Source organism: Anarrhichthys ocellatus, unplaced genomic scaffold (assembly GCF_004355925.1).
Source record: "Anarrhichthys ocellatus isolate YVR2014 unplaced genomic scaffold, GSC_Weel_1.0 scaffold616, whole genome shotgun sequence".
In the NCBI taxonomy this organism is placed as follows: Eukaryota; Metazoa; Chordata; class Actinopteri; order Perciformes; family Anarhichadidae; genus Anarrhichthys; species Anarrhichthys ocellatus.
The window spans coordinates 1-22,163 of NW_022280590.1; the positions used below are offsets into that span (position 1 = coordinate 1).

At 42.6% G+C, this 22,163-nt stretch overlaps 1 protein-coding gene and 1 pseudogene across 1 annotated transcript; one reads left to right on the plus strand and one right to left on the minus strand.

The window, feature by feature from the left end:
- Window positions 1-6: 6 nt before the first annotated feature.
- Window positions 7-3,579, minus strand: LOC116376801 (V-type proton ATPase 116 kDa subunit a-like). The gene is made up of 5 exons (XM_031838281.1): window positions 3,490-3,579; window positions 1,784-1,940; window positions 1,460-1,538; window positions 861-958; window positions 7-211 (listed from the first exon to the last, which is right to left on the minus strand). The coding sequence occupies exons 2-5, from the start codon at window positions 1,898-1,900 to the stop codon at window positions 8-10; spliced, it is 498 nt and encodes a 165-aa protein (XP_031694141.1). The 5' UTR covers window positions 1,901-1,940; window positions 3,490-3,579; the 3' UTR covers window position 7.
- Window positions 3,580-8,490: 4,911 nt separating this feature from the next.
- LOC116376800 (caveolae-associated protein 1 pseudogene) lies at window positions 8,491-20,585 on the plus strand (annotated as a pseudogene).
- Window positions 20,586-22,163: the final 1,578 nt, after the last annotated feature.

Sequence of the window (22,163 nt, forward strand, 5' to 3'; positions counted from 1 at the left end):
CCATCAATTATCTATTGTGCTCCTGTGTGTGTGTGTGTGTGTGTGTGTGGTGTGTACATCTGAGAGGGAGAAACCAGCAAACCTCATCAAAGAACTGCTGCGTGCGACGGAGGATGTGTTTGAGCTCCGTCAGCTCCAGGAAGTTCTTCTTCAGTGCCTCCTGGTTGGTGTTGATTTCCTTCAGTTCGTTCTCCAGCTTCTCAAAGGTGGCCTTTCAGTCACAGTCAACAGTATAAATACAAGATACACCCTTTGCTCTAACATGTGCGCATCATCACTGTCAAATATAAATCCTGCACATTGTGTATAGACATGTATACATGCACACATGAAGCTGATCGTACATAAAACTCACAATTCATCAGAATCTAGCTTTGAATTAAAGGCTGAGTGGGTTGGATGTGTCCAACAGATACAGTCCTGTGTGACACAGAGTCAACGTTGATTTATTCTACCTTAGTTTTGTTACATAACTTCCCTTCTTTACTAGTGCGTTATGTAAGAAGCGTAATTATTTTGCGTAACAAACTTTCTGATTTTAACGCAAACCCCATTCTTTTCCTAAGCCTAACCAAGCAGCTGTTCTGCTTAAGTCAACCTAAAAACAAAGTAAACCTACGTCAGACGCTTATTTTGAAAAGAGACACGTGCACGTAGTGAGTGGAAGCTGACAAGGCCGCCCTGACGCTAGAGGGGAACCTATGGCATCATAGTTTGAAGTGTAGGGCCACTGACCACTCATACCTCAGGTGATGCTGAGTGGGGTGTTTGTGGAATATGACACGTGCATCAACTCATCTATCAAAAATAATAATGATCAGATGATGAGTGATCATGATTACAGATGGCAGGCTGATTACCTCGAGATCGATCATGTCCCTGGGAAAAGGCACCTCTGGATTTTCTCCAGTGTCAACAGTTGGGATATTGGCTTTCTTAATCTCCTTCTCCACAAACCCTGTTCAGCAGAGAGGATCCACGGTTCAACAGTTAGCAGTGAAAAACAACAAGTTCTTTATATTCATCCACGTCATCATGTTCTCACTGACAACTCTGTTATTTTGAAATGTGTTACAGGTTTACTTCATGTGAATACCAAGCACATACCAAAAACACTGACAAATTACTCATTCATTCATCTGCAATACCAATATCAACGTATACCACTGTTCAATACAAATATATCAACACTTCATATTTCCTACTTCATATGTGCAAAAATGTGAACCCAACCACTCAGATTATATTGTGTTTAAGTTTTGTTGTTTTTTAAGGTTTACATATTTATTACTCTTTTACTGTTTGATTACTTATTTAGTTTTTTACTGATGTCTGTTGTAGTCCACTTTGCTGCTGTTATACTACAAATGTCCCAGCTGTGGGACTAATAAAGGATCATCTCCTCTTATTTTATGTAGGAACTATACTGTACCTTTGGTTAAGTTGTGTCACTACTTACTCAGTTTCCTGTCCATCTCCTCACATCTCCTCACTTCATTCACAAACTTGCGCTGGAACACGTTTACATCTGGATTCAGCTGTGGGTGGAGAAAAAAAGACAAGGATTATGTATATATGGCTAAAACTCAAAGGGACAAATAATGACTGAAATAATGAGGTGGAAACATTCAAATGTATGAATTCACTATTCGTCACCAATACATGTGTGATGGCATGTGAAAGACAGCAAACGTGTCCTCTGTGGCCTCTCATGTTTCGATCCAATGCATGGGATTATCTCTACCACCAGAAAACGATGCAGCACGAGAACATTCACACTCACATCTCTAAACTGAACCATGCCCAGTTCTCCCAGCTCACTGACGCAGCAGTAGGCTGCCTCAGACTGGAGAAAGAGCTGGGCAAGGGTCATCTCCTCGCTCCTGAACAGTTCCCCCATGACGAGCACCACGCTCCACCGCAGCTAGAATGAAGAAACACTGCACCATGGGACAGAGAGAGACGTACAAGTGTTAGATCAAGAGATCTTTTAAATATATATTTTTTTACACAGTGAAAAGGTCAACCTGTTTTTTTCCGAAAAGAACTGTGGTAATTATTTAATACAAGTTAGAACGATATACTGTAGTGTCACAACAACTAGGCTATACTATAGTACAGTACAGTGAGAAACAACAGAGCAGTGAGGGTGAGCAGAATAACATACTGTATTCAGCACTATCATACTACGCTACACTGCACTACAGTGAGTTTGGTCTAACCAAATGGAGCATGAATTGCCTCACTCTGCCATGTAGTCTGTACTGACCTTACCATCTAAGTGTGTGTTTGTTTGTTTTTATCCTCAGAAACAAGTCAAACATTCTCTGGTTCCAGCTCATCAAATGTTAGGATTGATCAGAAAATAATTGTCTTGATCAATCAATAATGAAAATAATAGCCCTTCAATGACTGTGGCTTCAGGAGGGAAATATTCCAGCATGGATGGGGTCCACAAAATAGTTAGGCAGCTAACAGACGGACAGACAGATAGATCGAGTGTGTAATCAGTAAACATATTATTGGAATATTTTAGTATAAATGTTTATACATATTTGCCACAAGCAATGTAGACATTCAATATGGAGAATTTTACATCGGTCAGATAATATAAAATACAAATATTTAACATACAAACCAATCTATATACTAATTGAGACCGTTGTCATTACACATCAGTCCCATTATAATATAAAACATTACTCATGTGTAGGCTACTGTAAGGTATACAAGAAGAGGCTAAAGCTAAATACGGAAAGGAATTGCGCTTATTTGCCAAGGATGGACGACCCTTTATAATAATAGCTCATACACAACGCAGTGACGCAGCCTAAAGATAGGGCTGCAAAGCAAGTCAATAGCATCATTGTATGAAACACGACTGCATATTGAGAGCCTGAGCTAGCATTGAGAGCGGAGCAGCGCTGATGTCGCAGCATCCTCTCTGCTGCAGCTCTGCCCTTCACTGCTCAAGGACGCCATGATGCTCTGCTGGAGTCCGGCCTGCGGCTCTGTGTGAGCATCTGTCACCTCCTCTCACACACTCGCTGCGTCCGATTTTGAAAATAAGACCCTATTCATGACATATAACAATGCACTATTATATTTATGCATTTCCCCCGTTATAGAGACCAACATGGGGCCACCCGTTATAGGCCCCTACCTAGAATATGATTTAGGTAAAGTCATTTACAGGCTGCAGTGTACAATTAGGATGCTGTAGTAATATTTCAGAACGGGACGACTCGGTTCATGTGACAAACATGAACCGAGTCGTCAAAATTACGTCAAAATATCCCATTTACAAGCACGAGACGCGCCTGACGTTACTGAAGATGTATTTTGTCGGTGACAAATGAACGTCTTCACAGCCCACACGTCGAAATATTATGATTCGTAGAAATATGGTTAGCAATTCCCTCACTGAGTGTGACACACTGCGTTGACTACATTTTGCACGAAAGACTTTTAAAATGTCTATTTACTCACCTGTGTAGGATGCAGCTGCTCGCTCTCTATCTGGCCTGTATCTATGTTGGATGCTGAAGTCCTGGGCGGTGCATCAAAGGTAGATGCGCTCGCCCGGAAATGTACCCATAAATAGACAATTTCAAAATAAAGGCATGGTGTATTTATTCGACAGACGTGGATTTTTTTACTTGCCTCCAAAAATGACAACGAAAGCAATGTATTTCAAATAAATTAGACCGTTAATCATCCACGGTGGTACCTTTGGTTGCTCAAAATCAAGATAGAAGAATTATTGTCGTTTGACGTCGAAAATCCCAAACGGAAGCTTTTTTTTTATCCGTGAACTTGACATGTGATCCAGGATTAAAGATGATCACAGTAGCAACGACATGGTGATTTAACTGGAGCATGCAATCCAAACTGTACATATTTATACATCAAAATTATTCATTTAATTTAATTATTAAAAGGATGTTGCACACACAACATCTATTATTTGTCTCTGTCTGGGAGAGGATCCCGTCACATTTGCTCTTCGGGGTTTCCTCCATTTAAAGGTTTTTTGTTTTATCTGAACCACAGGTCTAAGGACAGAGGGTGTGATATGCTGTGAGGATTATAAAGCCATTGAAGCGATATTAGAATTTGTGATGCACGCTCCACTCACCACACATACGACTGTATTAGATGCCCTCCGAATAAGAAATATATATTAGGAGAACACAGAGGTAACATCTATTTTTATACAGTCTTCCTCTTATCTTTTTTTAATTTTCTTGACATTTTACGCTCACATGATCATGTGGTATGATGGAAAGCTCCTGAACATCTACTAAATGGACCTTATTATGGGATTTTGTTTTCACATAATCTTCATTTTCTGTTTGACTGTTAGATTGTATTCATACAACAATAAGTCCTTTAAGGCTGCTGTTAGCTGCATCTTTTGTAACTTCCCCCGACTGCAGCTAGATCAAGGAGTCTGAAGGTTTATCACACACCAAAACACTGACAGAAGTCTGTAATATTCTAAAGCAGGATTTTACAACTCTCAGAAGTTATCAAGTTTCATTGAAACAACATCCAGGTAAACAGCAGAAATATCAGCATCAGGATCAGCAAAGTATATGGCCAAGAAATGTACACATACAAGGAATTACAGTCATTTAAATAGTGCTTTTCTCGTCTATCAACCACTCAAAGCCGTTAGTAATGGTGTCTTGCTCAAGGACACTTCGACACTGAGGAGCCTGGGATTGAACCATGGACCTTTCGATTACTAGTCGACCGCTTCACATACTTAGCCATGCAGCCCGTCAAAGGTAAAACGTAAACGGCAACAACAAAATTTGCAAATGGTAAGACAATAGTGCAGGAATGATTAATGTCACATGTGACAGGTGGATAAGACAGTATAGAGTGTGCTTGGATATATATTTGACAATGATGATATTTGAAAAACGGTGTAATATATAATTTACAGGTACAGTGGATGTTTAGTGTTACATGTTATTCCATAGGGATTGTTCCTGACACAATATGACTGATGTTAACTGTTCACCAGCATGACAGCGTGGAGAGACGCTGTTTTTGTGTCTGGTTGTTTTGGCCAGCAGTGTTCTGTAGCGCCTACAGAGGGGAGAAGTTTGAACAGGTTGGGTCACAGGGTGTGATGGGTCTGCAGTGATGTTTCCTGTGTGTTTCCTGACTCTGGAGATGTATTAGTCCCGAATGGAGGGCAGACTGGCATCGATCATTTTTTCTGCAGTGCTGACTGTCCGTTGCAGTCCGTTCCTTAATTGTGGTGTAAAATTGGATCAGCAACTCCAGAGGCAGGTTGAACTTCTTGAGCTGGCGCAGGAAGTTCATCCTCGGTGAGGCCTTTGTTATGATGGATAGAAATATGGTGTTCACATTACCAGGAATGTGTGTTCGCATGTATTTGATTGCCCTTGCTTGATGATGTAGTATTGCTGCATTGTTTCATCAAGGGCCATGTCTGTCTTGAAAGGACCAACATCAGAATTAGTGATAATTCTCTGTGAGTTCATCACTAATAGTGACTCCTTTCACATCGCACATCATCATTTTGATCCATTGTGATAGAAATATCAACTATAGCACCCTTTATTTTAATCTATTAAGAAGTCATGTACATTGAACTCTGATTATTATATAATAATTTGTGCCTTAATACACCTCATTAGTTATTACTACCACCTCAAACAAGTTCTACCAAAACCACTCCTCTCAGCGTCCTGAGAATAAGGTCTACCAGATGTGGTGGAATAGTCCACAAGTGGCCAAGTGTTGAGTCAGTACTAACAAGATCCTGTAGAAGTTTTCCTCTTGCAAAAAGCCACATCAGAGCTTCACCCCCTCTCAGTTCCACATGGTGCAGGGTTTAAACCAGGACACTGGCTGGCTGCCAGCGAGCAATTTTAGAGGCATGGAACTCCCATAATGTACATAAATTACTGCAGCAGACTTGTTTGAGAAACAGCTTTTATAGCTTACTGCCCCATTCTGGGATGCCATGTGGTTTTCATATATGCACTAGAAGTGCGTGCTTGCTCTGCAGAAGAGTGCAGAGCATGCTACTGAGATCCATATGGAGTAAAATATCAAGGTAATGACTGGAAGGTGCTCTTTGGAAAATGTCTTTCCATGGATTCCAAATCAGAGTTTGACTCTTTCAAATCTTATTCAGAAGACATTTCTCTCCTGCAGCTTTGAACCTTGAACATTGGCTTCAAAAAACACTGTGCTGATAGCTTATTTTAGGAAGACAATCAGTTTTTACCATCCATGCTTGAAATGTATAAAGATATAATTCAGTGATGATGCAGGAGGCAGTTTGTTCTTTGTGTGGTGAGACGTAAAGTAAAGCCTGGCGGTTCCATTCATACTACCAGGGATACTCTAACAAAGACGACGCATTACAAGCTGGTTTGAAATGGTATACACTCCCTGTCTGTGGGGTTGCGTGGTCATGGCGTGTTGGCCTCTCCCCCATCCACCTTGTTTGGAAGTGTTGTGTCACAGTTCACAAAAAGCACAAAAGAACCCAAATGTACGACTAAGGAGGCAAAGTTAGAAGTTCAGTCTTAACTGAAAAAAATACAAGTATACAAAATCCAGGCAGGCTAACAGTACCAAAACAGGCTGGACTGAGGCTAGATCCAAGATAAACAGGCTGGGTCCAGAAAACAGGATCAGGATTTACAAAAAAAGAACAACTAACAGGCTAATCTAATCTGTTGCTAACATTTACAAAGCTAACAGCCCATATTTAGTATTACGAAAATTTGTAAGCAAGGGCGCTCGCCAACGTTAGCGGCCAGATCTTACGAGAGTGATCTTGCGCTGAGACAGTCTCGAACTAAGTACATTTTCTATTTGTGTGTTTTAAAAATACCGTTGCAGTGTCAGAATGTTTGGAAGATATGTGGCGTGTAAAATAATGGGTGCCAATATTTGCTTTTGTGACAATGGAGCGAATGAATCGGTCATAATCTGTGTTCACGTTCATTTCTCCCATCGGAGTTGATAGAGTCAGGACCTGCCGCTAGTCTCCTAAAGGACTACAGTATTGCAGTGGTGAAACAAGACACAAGTACAGGAAGTGGACTCTCAACGACCCCTATCCTTTCTCAACTTTATATCAATGTAATTGATGCAGGGTCTTTACCATCTTTATTGGTATTTGCCCACCCACTTTGATGTTGAGGTTACTTGTATTACATGTCCTATTTATATTAAATTATCTTGCCTTGCAGTTTGAAATCACTTGAATACCCCTTGAAATCTACCTTTGTATTGGTCTTGCCTTTGTCTCAGCCCCTTTAGAACCGGTCTGGACTTGAGCTAGAACCTAAACACGGTCTTGGTCTTGACTCAACCCCAAGAGGATCAGGGCGGGCGATTAGGCAAAAGTTATGTTCTTACTGCTTTGACACAAATGAACCAGACCAATGAACCAGCAACATATATATATACTATACATATATATATATATATATATCAGTGGCGGGCCGTGCATTTTATACCTGGGACTTCTGTGCTGTCCTACTACAGTTGAATAACCTAATTATGAGCCACAGCTACGGTTATTATTTGTTTCTAGGGATGTAATAATACATGTACGGGTTTTACATATGCTGTTGAGAAGTATATATGTGAGAGAAAATGTTTGATTAATGCTCACATGTATATTTAAATGTAATTTAATGAACATTGATACTCGTAAGAGCTCATTTATGTTCTATCTGTTCCGTAGCTCTTACGGTTCTTTCTGGAGATTGGTCATAAGGAGAAAAGTAAATTTGTTTTCATCAAAATAAGGATGACGGTGGAACATGAATAAAGGCCTCTGGAAACATCAGTATGCTTCACCATTGTCCGGCTGGGGTCCGCTACACCATGCGCTGATGAAAGCAGTGAGATATACAGTTAAAAACTCTGGAAAATAAATACAAGTTCACTTCTAGCAGTAAAGTAGTCACATACATCTTTGTGTTTGCTACAGTGAATCTTTTTCAGCAACACTTCTAGAATCCATCACAAGATCATCTTGTTGCTTCTTTAGGTCCTTTTTGCTTCCAGGTGTCTTTCATCCATTATAAATCCATAAACTGAGCATGCTGCATGCGTAGACGGGGGAAAGGAGTGGAAACAGAAACGGATCCTGTCTGACATTCCTCCTTTTGCTGTGCCTGAGCTTGTATACAAGCAGATCAGTGCAGCTCTGCTCTGACTATTCCAACCATGCTGATGGGACAAGGCTAAACCAAAGGGGTGTGTTCCTGAATCATCACGGGGCTGGACCTACCAGCTGGAGGTGGGGTCTCACTGATGTGTGTGTGTGTGTGTGTGTGTGTGTGTGTGTGTTTGTGTGTGTTTAGGGAGGAGATGGGGAGGAGTGTGAGAGGGGGAGAGTCCGATGGAAAATAAGGGGGTGGAGAGGAAAAACCCTGCCAGCTGTAGCTTGACTGGAGGGTTTCTCTGCTTGGTGTAGCATTCACATCCCAACGCTCATGCGGTAACATCCAGCATCGCTTGGCTTCCCGTGCACACTGGCCTTACTCCAGGGATTTCAAGTAGACAGGGAAGACAGACAGAGATAGAGAGAGAGCGAGAGAGAGAGTGCATATATGCTGGAGAGAGATAAGTTAGTTTTGAAGTAGGAGGGGAAAAGAAAAGAGGTCCTGAGAAGAAGAAAAAAGGGAGAAGCAGGTGAGAAAGTAAAGTGTCAAAGAAAGGTTGATTAGCTGACTGTACAATACAAATCCACTGATATGGCAGCCATCATGGAAGCACTGGAATCCACAAGCGCCCAGCTGGAGCCTCAAACCCTCACTGAGATCTCAGACGATGAGGTCAACCTCCCACCCTCGGACGACGAAGACGATGCCCTCGCCGCAGCCAAGAAAGAGCTGTCCACTATGGGCACAGAGGGCGACGCCGCCGAAGACAAAGACGAGGCGGGAAAGCAAGACCTACAGGTGAATGGGGTCATGGTGCTGACTTTGCTTGACAAGATCATCGGGGCGGTGGACCAGATCCAGCAAACCCAGAGCGGGCTGGAGGCCAGGCAGCAGGAGATGGAGCGTTCGGTGAACGGCATTCAGGGCGAGCTCACCAAACTAGCCAAGAACCACAGCACCACGTCCAACAGCGTCAACAAGATGATGGAGAAGGTGCGCAAGGTGAGCGTCAACGTCAAGACAGTGCGGGCAACCCTGGAGAAGCAAGGAGGCCAGATAAAGAAGCTGGAGAACAACGAGGCGGAGCTGCTCAAGAGACGCAACTTTAAAGTCATGATCTACCAGGTAGGAGGAGTGCATGTGTGTATGAATACACATATCAATGTGTGGTTCTGGCTTGTCTGTTCGAGGTGTGAGGCTCTATATGTGAATGATATGGCACCTTATTGGTTTAGGGATGGGTGTGGCCCAACGGTGAACAAAACAAATGTTTGGGCTCATAAATGTGAGTGAAAGTCATGTCACTGCCTCTTCACTTTCCAAGAACACCCTGCTGAAAGTGGTGGTGGTGGCTTAAAACAAGGTTTAATACGAGTGAACAGGAAGTGTTTGCCGAAGATATTTTTCAATTTGCTGAGGGGGCAGAGGATTTCAGGGAGTGGTTAAAGGTCACCTTTAAAGTATCGCTGGCAAGAGCTCAAGTGGCAGGCTGTACTAAATCTCATCACTGAATCCGCAATACCAAAATACTGCATTTCCCATGGACAATTAATATTTAACCAATAGAAAGGCACTCTTTACCTCTCACTTCGGTAAACAAGAATATTCAATATATTTAATTCAGTTAACATAAAAGCCAACCCTAACCTGAAGTGTTCGTATCGTATAAACCTAACTTGACCTGATCTCCTGCCTGGGATCAGAATCCAGGCAGAAATGACATGCCTTCAAAACGTAACACAGATGTGTCATAGAATAGATGTACATGCTTTGACACATATCCACTCCTATGGAAACATCACTGGAAATATTACTCACACTTATGTATCAGAAAACAGCTTCCAGTCATTTTACAGTTTGGCATGTGCTACATTTTCCGAGTAGAAAGTAGTAACTAAATGCAAATAACATCAAGCTCCGAGCAACGGTTGGTCTTTACTGAAAACCCCCCAGATGTTGCTCTACACCAGCCCTGCCCCACCCCAAATCTCCTACTGTACATTGGTTCAGTGCTCAGTATCCACTAAAGGTGGCTTCCACATATTTTCCTTAGTACACCAAATGTAGGACTAAAGAATACAAGCCAAGCATGCAGGCTGCCCAAATCCAACATAATCTATTTGTAAAATAATTATACTCTTTCCCTTTTTAAAAAAAACAAAGATGGAATACCACAAGCACGCTTAAAGGGACGATGTTTCATTTGAAGAGAAAAAGTAGTATTATTTGAGAGGGAGCTGTTTCTTTTTTTAGCCTGTGAGGCTGCCGTGTGATCTGTAATAGCTTGCAGCTTTTTGCACAGTGGCGCGAGAACATTCAGAGTTTCCACCCTTGACTCAGACATCGTGGCTTGGACCGACCTCATTCTCTCTCTCTTTCTCTCTCTCTCTCAGTCTCTTTCCAGCAGCTGGACTGAAGTCAAATGAGAGCTCCATCTTAAGCAGGCCATGCTGTCTGACTGTGAACGCTCATGAGTCAATGCTATTCTAACATGCTTATGCAATATACTTTGGCTTCCTTGTGCTGGCATACCAGCACAGGATTTTATACATAATGATGTGCAGGTGAGCAGGTCACAGCTCTCAGCAAGAAAATCCTAATCTCCATCATCACATCTGAAGGAATCTGATGACTGAACTGTTTCTCAATCTGATAATAAATCATCATTTTAAAGACTCTATTAGATACTATCTAATAAAGTCTTGAAGCCGAGGATTGCAAGTTTCCAGTGCAATCTACTTGAGACACCACACGGTGGGATTTATGCTTGCGTTAGCCAACTGCTTGGGCCCTGTGGCAAGAGAAACTCCCCCTGAAATGCCTACCTCTGGCTCCCTCTCCAACACACAACACTGGCTCAGTTTATGGTTGCTAGCTATGACATAATGTCAGATTCATCTTCATTAAAAAAAAGCAAACCACAATGTGTTGTTCTGTTTTCAATTTTCTGTGCTCATCTGTTACTCTATGAGGGCAGATTCTTTCAGGATCAGCAGTAGACGGAGAAAGACTCCACCAACACCCCCCTGAACTGTAACACTGTTTATTTGGCTACTCGCACAGTGTGTCAACATATAAATACTTGGCCTTTGTAAGGACTCATCAGTACTGTTGACTTGTACCACGAACAATCACATCAGTGCCACTTACAACAAGAACGCTGTGGAAGTGCAAATACATCAACAGTAGTAGTAATAGTAAGAACATCAGGGAAAGACCAGAGTGGATTGAAATGAAGCGCAGTAATAGTATAGAGTGTCTGCACACGCCATTCTTGCTTCATAAAACGTTTTATTATACTGAAAAGAGCAACGTTTTTACACCGACCAGGTCTTCATCAGGCGAGTGTCTAACATGACAATGAGCAAGGTATAGAGAAGTCCAATTAGAAGCAAATGGAAAAACACAAGTACTATGCTGTGTACTGAAATGGGAACTACTCCCATTTTCTAAATCCATCCGTATTATTCCTATGGTTTAAGTGCAAAAACACAGGTATATGTGAACAACTCTCCCAAAACCAAAAACTAGAGAGCTAAAGCTAAAATATGTGATGTCATCAAGTATAAAGTGTGGAGCTGCTCCGTAGACCATGAATTGGGGGAGATGTTAGATGACACTAAGAGAACCAGTTCTGAGTTTATGCTACATTTTCTGTTTCACTGCTGCCAACACGACAATAGAATAACGCTCGTTGGGGATCTTGATGTTGTTTGGGGGGCACCAGCAGAACAAGGGTTAGTCTAAGGTTACATGGTTTTAATTGAACTGGTATTATTAAAGAGTGATATTGAATATATTTTCACTCCTACAGCTATGCTCTACTCATTTACAGTGCTGACATTTCAATACAAAGTCAACATCAACATTGTAGGTAATAATCCTATTTACTGGGGGTTCATGAGCTAGTATGAGTCTATTTGCAGGTTTGTGACACATGCCACTTAGCAACACATACTGTTTTCTGATCTTTTCCAGACATTTATTCAAAATGCTTTCTCCCTTTCCAGTTTGTTTCAGGTGGAAAAAGAGTTTAGATCCAGACACATCTGATTTATACTCATGACCTGAGGAAAGTCCTGCTCTGGTGCTCCAAAAGCACACTGTTACTGAGCTGTGTTTACCGTTACATAAGGTCAGCTCACACAGGGAGGACGCAGAGCGAACTCTTTGTAGTCTAGCATAGGGTGTTTAATCTCTTCTTTATTAGCGGCTGTTGAACCACCGGTCTTCCCTCCTCTCCCTCCTGGGCCCCCTTCACAAGTGTCGTCCCATCGAGGCTTACACTGACAGTATTTATGACTTTGTTCATCTTGTTTTCTCATGAAAAACAAATGTCACCAACCTCAGACACAATAAATGTGTATATATGCATTTAAAAGATATTTTATATAATCTTCCTGGTAGTCTGTAGCATGCATGGATATGTTTCCCCCTGGTTTTAATTCACTTTTTCCATTATAGGAATGTTTGGCATGAGATGAGTCGGATGACATATTTCATTGTGGCAAACTTATCGCGATCGGTCAAAAACTATTGTTCGTCTAACGCAAATCAAAACCACCTGTGGTTAATGCCAACAATGCAAACAATATCCCATAATGCCACTGGTATGCTGGACTAGCTCAGACTACTGTATGATGTGTGAAGTCAGTGCCAGCTCTGTCAGCACAGCTGTTGGAAGTGACTGTTAGCATGAGCAGCTGTCCTCCTCCTGGGAGTGAGTGTGTGTGTGTGTGGGAGAGAGTGTGTGTGTCTTTAGTTTACTGAGTGTCCAGTAAGCCTCATAGTTGCTTCATTATGTACATCACTAGCTCACTGCACTTACTGAGGATCCAACCTGGAATGTGACGACTCTACCCCACAGTGTGCGTATGTGAGACAGCAAAGCAGAGCAATGAAAATATGAGTCAGTCAAAGCTGCACAACGCAGTTTTCTTCACATGAATAATGGATTAAATCGTCAAACGCTATGAATGTCTTTAAAGACAGACATCTCTATGATGCAGGCTTTTTAAACCTTGTATGTGTGTAAACCATAGACCGTCTGTGGTATGAACACTAACAATGCGGCCGTATTAATGCCTAAATGACGTTATTTTGACTGTTGCTGGAGCAGCTACAATGTTAGCATAGCCTAGCACTGATTGATTTAAACTCCATTCAGAAAAGTAGTTAGCTCGTCCTGACAAACCTGACAAAGCATGAATTCAGACCTTTTACAAATCGTCATCATTATGTAGATACTTCAATATCTTTTTATCTGTTTATTGCATGAACCCAGAATCTGCTTATTGTGGGTTCATGCCATAGACGTGTGGCTGGCTAGATACAGTTAATACGGCTCCGTGGAATTCACAGAGCGCTTCTGGATGATGTTTGGAACTAAGATCTGGGACTTCCACAACATGTACAAAGCAGCAATAGTGGTAAAATATAGCGGCCAGGGTTGATGTATTTACATGGAGGTGAACGCACTTGGTGTGAGCACAGCATTGACCTGGTCTGACGACCCGTTGAGTGACTTGGTTGGTTTGAAGCATATACTTCAATGCCATTTGTTTTGTCCCCCTGTCCCTCAATGTGTGCGTGCACGCTACTAGGAGAGACTGTTGGCTGAGAGCAATACCTTCTGTGTAGTGAGAATGTGTGACCAATTGACCCGAGGACCTTCCTCCATCACTTTGAGGAGGGTGGAATAATATATGTGGGCGAGTGAGTGCAACAGATAAACTCGAAGAAGAGATGCACAGGGAGTGGATGGGTGTGCTGCGATGAAGAGCAGGGTCGATATTTAGACAGCTGATTCATAGCACAGGCATCCCCGGCTCTCCATGCTAACCTCCTCCTGCCTCCTCCTCCCCGGGAACCGCCCTGTTCCTCCCTCTCCCTTGCTCTTCCACCCACCAGGATAATTCAGTCCACATCGTGTCCTCCTCACCCCACCCCGCCCTACACACCATCCCTACTCCCTCACCACTTCTACTCCTTCATTTCCCTCTTTCTCCTCTCACTGGATTCTTTGTCATCCGAGTTGTTTAACTCCATCCTCTTGATTAAACAGGTCATCTAACTGAGATCAAAATAAATGAGAGCTGGAATAAAATATATTCAATGTGATACGTTTAAAATCTGAAATATGATGGGTCCAATCAGCAAAACCATAGCGAGGAAGTATCACTGTGTTCTTTGAAGGAGTGTGTCAGTCATTTTGATAATTCCCCGGTTTGAGAAAGCAATGGCCTGAGGAGCTCTCATTCTCTTGTTGTTCTAGGTAAATCACCCTCATTCCAGCGCTAGCTACACTTTAAGAGCCATACCAGCATTTATAACAGCCACAATTAAATGCAAAATCAACAGATCCGCTCAAAGAGCCCAAGTGTTGAGTACAACTTTGTGAAGGGGCATGGGTCAGAGCTAGGATAGCCCAGCAGCACTGCTCCTCTAGCTGAGGGCATCAACATTTTGTGCTCACTGGTTAAAATCTTACGGTGCTTTAATTCACTGTAAGCAGATCCACTCCCAGAGGACAAGTACATCTGCACTTTTCTGTGTTGGGTACAACTTAGGTCAACTTAGACCAAAATTCACAAAAATGCCTTTTGAAACTAGAACCTACTTTTATGTAACAGGTTTTGATTGTGACTGAATCACAGAGTAACGCATGAAGTACTGATGATAATTTACAAATGTGGCTAGTTACCAACTATCTCCGAGGCCAACAAGGCCCCACAATTAGCCTGGTCACTAAGCCACTGACAACTATTTCACAAAGAATGCAACTTTCAGTGCTGCTGTCTGGTTTGACTGGAGCTTTAACCCTATTTTCTATCAGCAAAGGGCCTAAAATACAATATATATGTTTTTACCTTTTTGCCACAGCTTCATTCTTTCATTTACTTCTCCTGACATTCAAAGGAATTGGAATCTTGAAGTGCGTCAATAAACATCTCACAAACATTCTGTCAGAATATGATCATCTTTCTTTTTCTTTTATGCCGTACGTTCAATCAGCACCACCCAAAACACCTGTTGCCTCCACACTCACTACATTACAATCAATAGCACCGTGTCAAACTGCCCTCATATGCAACAGTGATCATAGCTTCACCCAAATGGTTTATAAATGAGGTATTCTGATTGTTCAAATGAACCAGATCTGCAACACTGTAAAGTACACGTTTCACCAAACAGCCTGGGAGCAATACGAGTCCCAGTCATGAATCGCATGTAAATGAATCAAGAGTGAACTCATTCTTCTCACACCAGTCGTTCCAGGTCCATATATGGACATAAGAGGCAAAAATGTTCCCTGCTCAGTTTACAGGCCAGATTGTGTGTAACATTGTTTCAGCTGGGAGCTCTGCTTTTTGGTGGGGTGTTTTTGGCTTCAGTTCAGTACTGTAGGTAGGGCTGGTGTGAATGTCAGGCAAGATGTCCTGACCATCTGACGGGAGCTTGTTGACAGAATGGAGAGGAAGGGAAAGAGGGAGGGAGGATAAAGGAGACAGAGAGGGAGGTTGCAGAGGGCTTATGGAGACAGAGAAAGAGAAGGGGAGAGAGCGTTCTAAAAATAGCAACTATCACATACTTGTTTGATTGTGAGAAGGAAAGGGCCTTTAGGAGAGTGTGTTCCTGTTTGGTCTTGAAGATCCGAGGGACCGGACCTGGACCAGTGGTGCTGACACTCAGGCCCCAACATCAGCTTGTTTGTTAATTCATAACGTACAGACATTTGTCATCCGGTCATGGAGACTTGGGTTGGTTAGAAGTTAACATAGAGCCTCCAGCCTGCAGCAGAGAGGAGCAGCAGCCTACAGAGGACTTCCCTCTAACTGCACGCCTCCAGGTTCTTTTACTTTTCAAACTTGTAGTCTTCAGACTCAACTGTGCTGACTCGAGTGACATCACTTGTGGACATTTATCAGACTTCACACAGCTGCCTCAGGAGAGAGTAAAGATTTTATACTACTTGTTTCACATTTGCTAGTACTCCCTAACATCTGTTAACACACTTTGATGGCCTACAATCTGAGAGGGTCCTCTTTAAGTGCATGTGTCTTAAACGGCAGTTCCTCTTAATCCCACTGGATGCTGGCTCAAAGGAACGTTTGCTTGACAGGCAGGTATCCTAGCCTAACAGGTATCCTAGCCTAACATGTTTAGCTTTGGTGGTTGCGGCTTGCTCTTTGACCAAACTTGAATTTTTATGTCACCTTTAAAAACGCATGTTATTTTGCTACAAGGGTGTTTCTTACTCCATCTCCCTGGACCCCACTTGCTCTTCATACAATGTAGAAATACTCTCCAGTTCTGATAGAACTGATGCTATTGCAGCATCTACGCTAGCCGTTGTTGCGTTGAAAGACGGCTCTCCGCGTCGTGTCACACACACCTAAACCACGCCCCTAGCCGTCAGCGGCTCCTCACAGGAAGCTGATAGGTCGGGCAGTCACTTTCCTGAGCGCTTAGGAAAGCTTGAAAACTTTGAAACGAGGCTAGGGCAGCGAATGTGTGTGTGAAAATGAGTGTCCCAATACCCAATAGCAAATGTTTGAATCTTTTTAGCTAAGTGCGGCCATCTCTTGAGCCTGTTTACACCTCAGGCTGATTCCCTCTGCACTGTAATAATTCATCCAGTCTCACCACTACCAACAGACACTTCAAGGTTTCAGTCCCACTGCACTACTTTCACGTCTTCACACATTCAAGAGCTCGTTTAAAACTCTTCTTCCTTTCAGAAACACCATCATCATTGTTCTGCTGTGGTGAAATGCATGACAAATCAGTTTTAACGCTGCTCACTTGACATCAATAGAGAAATTATCTTTCAGATCCTGGTCTTACAATTTTATTTCTCAGTAGGAGCTTTTCCACATGAGTCAGACGTTAATGACTCATAGTCCAAAGCTGTGGTATTTGAAAACATCAGTTTGTTTCCTCATGTGATTCACCCTGTCATATGATTCAGGTCTGAATCCTCTCATGGCTAGTTACATTATTGGCCCTGAACAGAGGTACGTTTGTGATAAGTCACCAAATCATCTAGTTTTATAATGATTTGAATGTTAGGATGACCTCCTCAAACCTTAGTGTCTACGTTATTTCGAAGGTTTATGGCGATGAATGATAATGTTCCTCCGTAAGTGCTAGATACGTAAGTAAGAAACTGTCTGCTGAAAAGTTTACCATATGAACTTTAAAGGTGATGATACCTCAATGTTGTGTTCACAACTTTTGCCCCCAAGTGGCCAAAAACGTGTGTGATTGCAGGTTTTGATGAATGGAAGACTTCACTGTATACAGAATCACTATGACCCTTAGCCTTACATCCCAGAGAAGGACAGGAGCAAACAGCAGAGGAAGAAACCCCTTCTTCTGCAGCTCCATAAATCTCTCCATAAACACCAACCTCCTCCATTGTTATTGGAAAGAGTAACACGGGGTGGCCATGGGAACAACCACTGTCATCCCTCGCTGTCCAAGTCCCCGTAAGTCAAGCATGGATCTGTACATAGACCCAGAGAGGGCCAGAGAGGAGGGAGGCAGGGCCACCAAGCTTCAGCTGCTCGTCCCATCTTCATCAGATCTTTGTAGTAGAATTCATCGGAAGGTTGTAATGAAACCTCAGGGTGTTCAAGTCAAATTTCTAAATAATGAGCTCATCTTGTGTGAAGTTGTCTTCGGATATGGCGTTGGAATGGTACATAGTATCCATATGGATGGTAGCACTCACAAAAGGAATTATTAATGATGGGGTTCTGTGTTTACCCTCTACAAATAATTGTGTGTGTGCTGCCACGTGAAAGTACATGATCAGAATACCCGCGAACCAAAGTATGTCGTAAAAGCATCTTCCAGTGATAGTAGACAATGGCAAGCTGTGTCTTGCAGTGAGCGCTGAAAAGAATGAGCTGCCTCGCACACACGCGTCTGCAGCCTTGGAAACACTTCAAGAAATCCTTATTTGTGTGTGCATCCTTACAAAGCTCCTCTGTTGAAGTAGAAAAGAGCTTCATGCAAACTGTTGTGGCCCCTGAATACACAAAGAGCTAGAGACCATCTTGCGACAGATTGGACCAGGGGCGTAAAGCGGGGGGGGGGGGGGCAACGGCCCCTTTCCTACTTCCCACCCCTTTACTTCTGGCGCCCTTGCTCAGACCTAGAGGTCTTCAAGGTTCCACCCAAACCCTTGGGCCCGAGACCCCCGTGGCTGGGGACGGGCCCCGGATCTGTTTAACATTATGTATAATAGCCGAGTGGATTGGAGGAGACCTGCCTGTGATCATACAGCGCCTGTGTGTGAATGCATCTGGTCACAAGGTGGTACCACATGACCTGCCCAAGAGGTGAAGGGTCAGAGAGCGGAGGTCAGACTCGGCGAGCCCAAATTATAGCAATTAGCCATGCTAACTCTAGCAGCCGTGGCAACAAGTAATCATTGTTATAGTTCAAAAAGGCAGTCAATGTTATCTTCATTATGAATGGTACAACAAAACTGGAAAGAGCTAATACTGCACACGTCGTGTTTGTGATCTATCACTGAGATAGCAAGTGGACTTTTAAGTTGAATTGTTGAAACAGAATACCTGGATGTATTTTACTTCCTGGGCAAGGACGGTGGATTATACAGGCTGCTAATGTTACTTTTAGTGAGACACAAAGTTGTGTATCCCAGACGGACTCAGGCTTGACATTCCTCTGTCCTGTGTGGGTACGGGTCCCAGGTTCCAAATATTAGACGGCTTCTGAGTCTTTTTGGGTTTGGACAAACATTTTTAGACCTGTGAGGAGCTCTAGTCGGACCACGCTCATCTTCAAACTATGCCTTCATTTTGATCTCGACTACAAACCAGTAAAGTTTCGTGATTGCATCTTGCACGGTTGTAATGCTATTGTGGTGACAAAATCTGTCCACAATCAGATATATAAACACCTGACCATTTTGCCATGATGACGCACACACACCACCTCACAAGGTGAAAACAATACCAGCGTCACTGTCTTGGCTGGTAAAAATACACGAAAACAAATGCACGTGAGTTGCTATAAAGACATCTTCTTCATCATCTTCATTCATCATCAGGCAACCTGACTGAGAGCAAATGGAATGGACGCATGCTGTTGTGGCTGGTTAACAAAATGTGATGCCTTTAAGCACTAGGAAATATTGTCATCACATGTTGGCCACAAAATAAAACAAGGAGACACATCTGGCCAGCAGAAGACAGGATGGAGGTGATGGAAGTGATTTAAAGGAATAGTTCAGCATTTCAGGACATGCTTATTGGCTTTCTTTTTGTGAGTATTTATCTCATCTCTGCGTGTTAAATACTGTACAGACAGGACATGGTTAGCCTAGCTTAGCATAAAGATCAGAAATGCTTCTTTTTTAGAGGTGCATTCATGAGGTTTTAATCTGAGCTAGTGCAACAATGAAATATTGAAATCAACTGATTTTGTTGCTTTAAAAGTTACTTTTTTACTTTTACATTTTAAATAAAATAATTACAGTAGCCAACAAATACTGTGATGTTTTGTGGTTATAATATGAAACAATATAGGATGGATTGTCTTGATAAAAAAGTTCACCTTTCACACTTTCCCATACTTATGATCTTGAAAGCAAAATGAACCGCCTCCTCTTTATTAGCCTGACAGTGTAGCCACATACTCTGTAAATAACAAGGTGGCTAAACTGGATATTGCTTGTTGTTAATAAGCTATATGTTAGTGATCAAGGACAAATGCTAACAAGGCTTTTTGCTGATTCTTTCCCTTCTCATTCATGATGAATACATTGCTAAAGAAAAAGAAAACCCATAAAGCAAAGAAAGTGATGGGCGAAGGCAGGGTGCACCCTGTACAGGTTGCTAGACTATGACAGGGCCGACAAATAGAGACAGACAACCGTTCACGCTCACATTCACACCTGAGAGGAACCGAACCCCTCTGGAGGTCCCAGCGAGTGCGGCTGCGGCTGACCCCACTGGAGCAATCCGCTCACCCCGCCTCGTTTTCTGCCATCGGTCACAGACTCTACAAACCTTCTGGAACAAGTGAACTGAACTGAATCAAAAAACAAGCGAGATTGTCTGGCACAGAACTGGCACAGGATATATATTTTGGTTTCTCTATGTTTGGTTGCCATGGAGCTGTGACGCTGATCTGTCTCATTCGTCAGTGATCCGAGAATCTCAGCTTACTCTCCTACCCACCGACCGCAAGGAAGGTAGAGAGAAACAAAGAAGGGAGGTCGGAAGGACTGAACGGAGGGGAAGTGAAAAGAAAGGTTGCTGCTGTGCTCCAGCGCAACAGCATGCCTGGTGACTCATCCCTCTCTCTCTCCCCCTTCTGGGACCTGCGGCATGCCATCACTTTATATAGCAATCTTTCTCTCTCTCTCTGGTTAAAGGGGACGAGTGGAAACCAGGAGGAGAGTTCTCTATAGTGTAGGGAGTTCTCTCCCCAGAGTGTTATGCTGTGTGGGACCATCACAGTCTTTCCCATGACACTCACATGAGAAGTTTACTGAAAAACACACTCGCAGAGCAATGTATTCCTACACATCCATCACCCAACGGAGCCGTTCTGACAGGTTGACCATTAGGATTAGACTGGAAACCTCAGGTAGTGATCACATCTGTCCTGCTCAAACTCATCAAAAGAATACTATGAGCAAGTTTTCTTTTTCTTTATTTCTCAAGCAGATTTCCATCTAATCTGACATGATATAAGCAAATTATTTAAACAGCATTTGTATTATAATGATTCTGTCCCAAAGCTCTTTGATCATTGGAGCAGTTGTTCACTGTAACCATGATCACTAAGAGGTTTGCTCTGTATGTCAGCTGGGTGATATTGGCTGTAGTTAGAAGACAATGGCTATGTCAGCCATCTGCTTCACTGTGACAGAGTTTAGGATATCATTTAACTTAAAGCCACGCAACTTATTTTTTGTTAATTTGTGGCTACAGCCTTACTTGATCTGGTATGACCGGGAATTTATGCCGTTGACTACTTTACCTTTTCTACTTTTCTCAAACTGCATTTGATGAGTTGTGAAACATCATTCAAGATTCAAAATTTACTTCCAATTCAAAGTCCACATTTAACCAACATTGGTCTCGGTGTTCCTGCTTCACCCATTTTATCCCATGATCCTTTTGGGGGAGAACTTGCAGTGACATACGACAGTCACAGTCACACCCACGAGGTTTGAAATATTCTTTCAGCAAGAAATGACCTGTCTAAATGGTAAATGGACTGTACTTGTATAGAGCTTTTCTAGTCTTTCCGACCACTCAAAGCGCTTTCACACTACATGTCATCATTCACACCCATTCATCCACTGATGACAGGACTACCATGCAAGGTGCCATCTGCCCATCAGGATCTGTACCTAACATTCGCACACCGTAGCAATTCTGGGGTTAAGTGTCTTGCCCAAGGACACATCGACATGGACTAGCAGATGCGATCCTCTGATTGAAGGACGACCCTCCAGCTCTCCACTGAGTCACAGTCGAGAGTAGATTGTAAACATTTATTACCATTCCATTTGCTCTCAGTCAGGTGGACGAGTCACAACAATGTCTTTCCAGCAACTAACTTGCATATGCAATTAGTGAGTTTTTGATGTTAAACCCATGTGCAAATTAAAACCACATTCCCTACAAACCCTGTTGGTCCGTGTGCTGTAACTTGAATGTTACTTCAGAGGTTTGGGGCTCATAAACCTGGCTGGCTCAGTGCCAGTTGGTGCTGGATAGGCCGGGTGTCTAGTCCATCTTTTTGTAGATTGATTTTTGTCATTTTTGCCTTGATTTGACAGACGACAGTGTAGAAATAGGGAGAAAGAGAAAAAGGGCTGTGACGTGCATCAGGAACTTAAGAAGGCCAGAAGTGTTCCTGGGATGTTGTGGTTTGTGTTGTGTGGTGTCCGTTGTTTTTAAATGGCTTCACAGTGCGCTGGTTATAGAAAAC

Coding starts and splice junctions, on each gene's coding strand:
- LOC116376801 (XM_031838281.1), bottom strand. CDS start 1,900: ATGGGGGAACTGTTCAGGAGCGAGGAGATGACCCTTGCCCAGCTCTTT. Junction 959..1,459: donor GGAGATGGACAGGAAACTGA/GTAAGTAGTGAC, acceptor TCTGCTGAACAG/GGTTTGTGGAGAAGGAGATT. Junction 212..860: donor GGGACATGATCGATCTCGAG/GTAATCAGCCTG, acceptor TGTGACTGAAAG/GCCACCTTTGAGAAGCTGGA.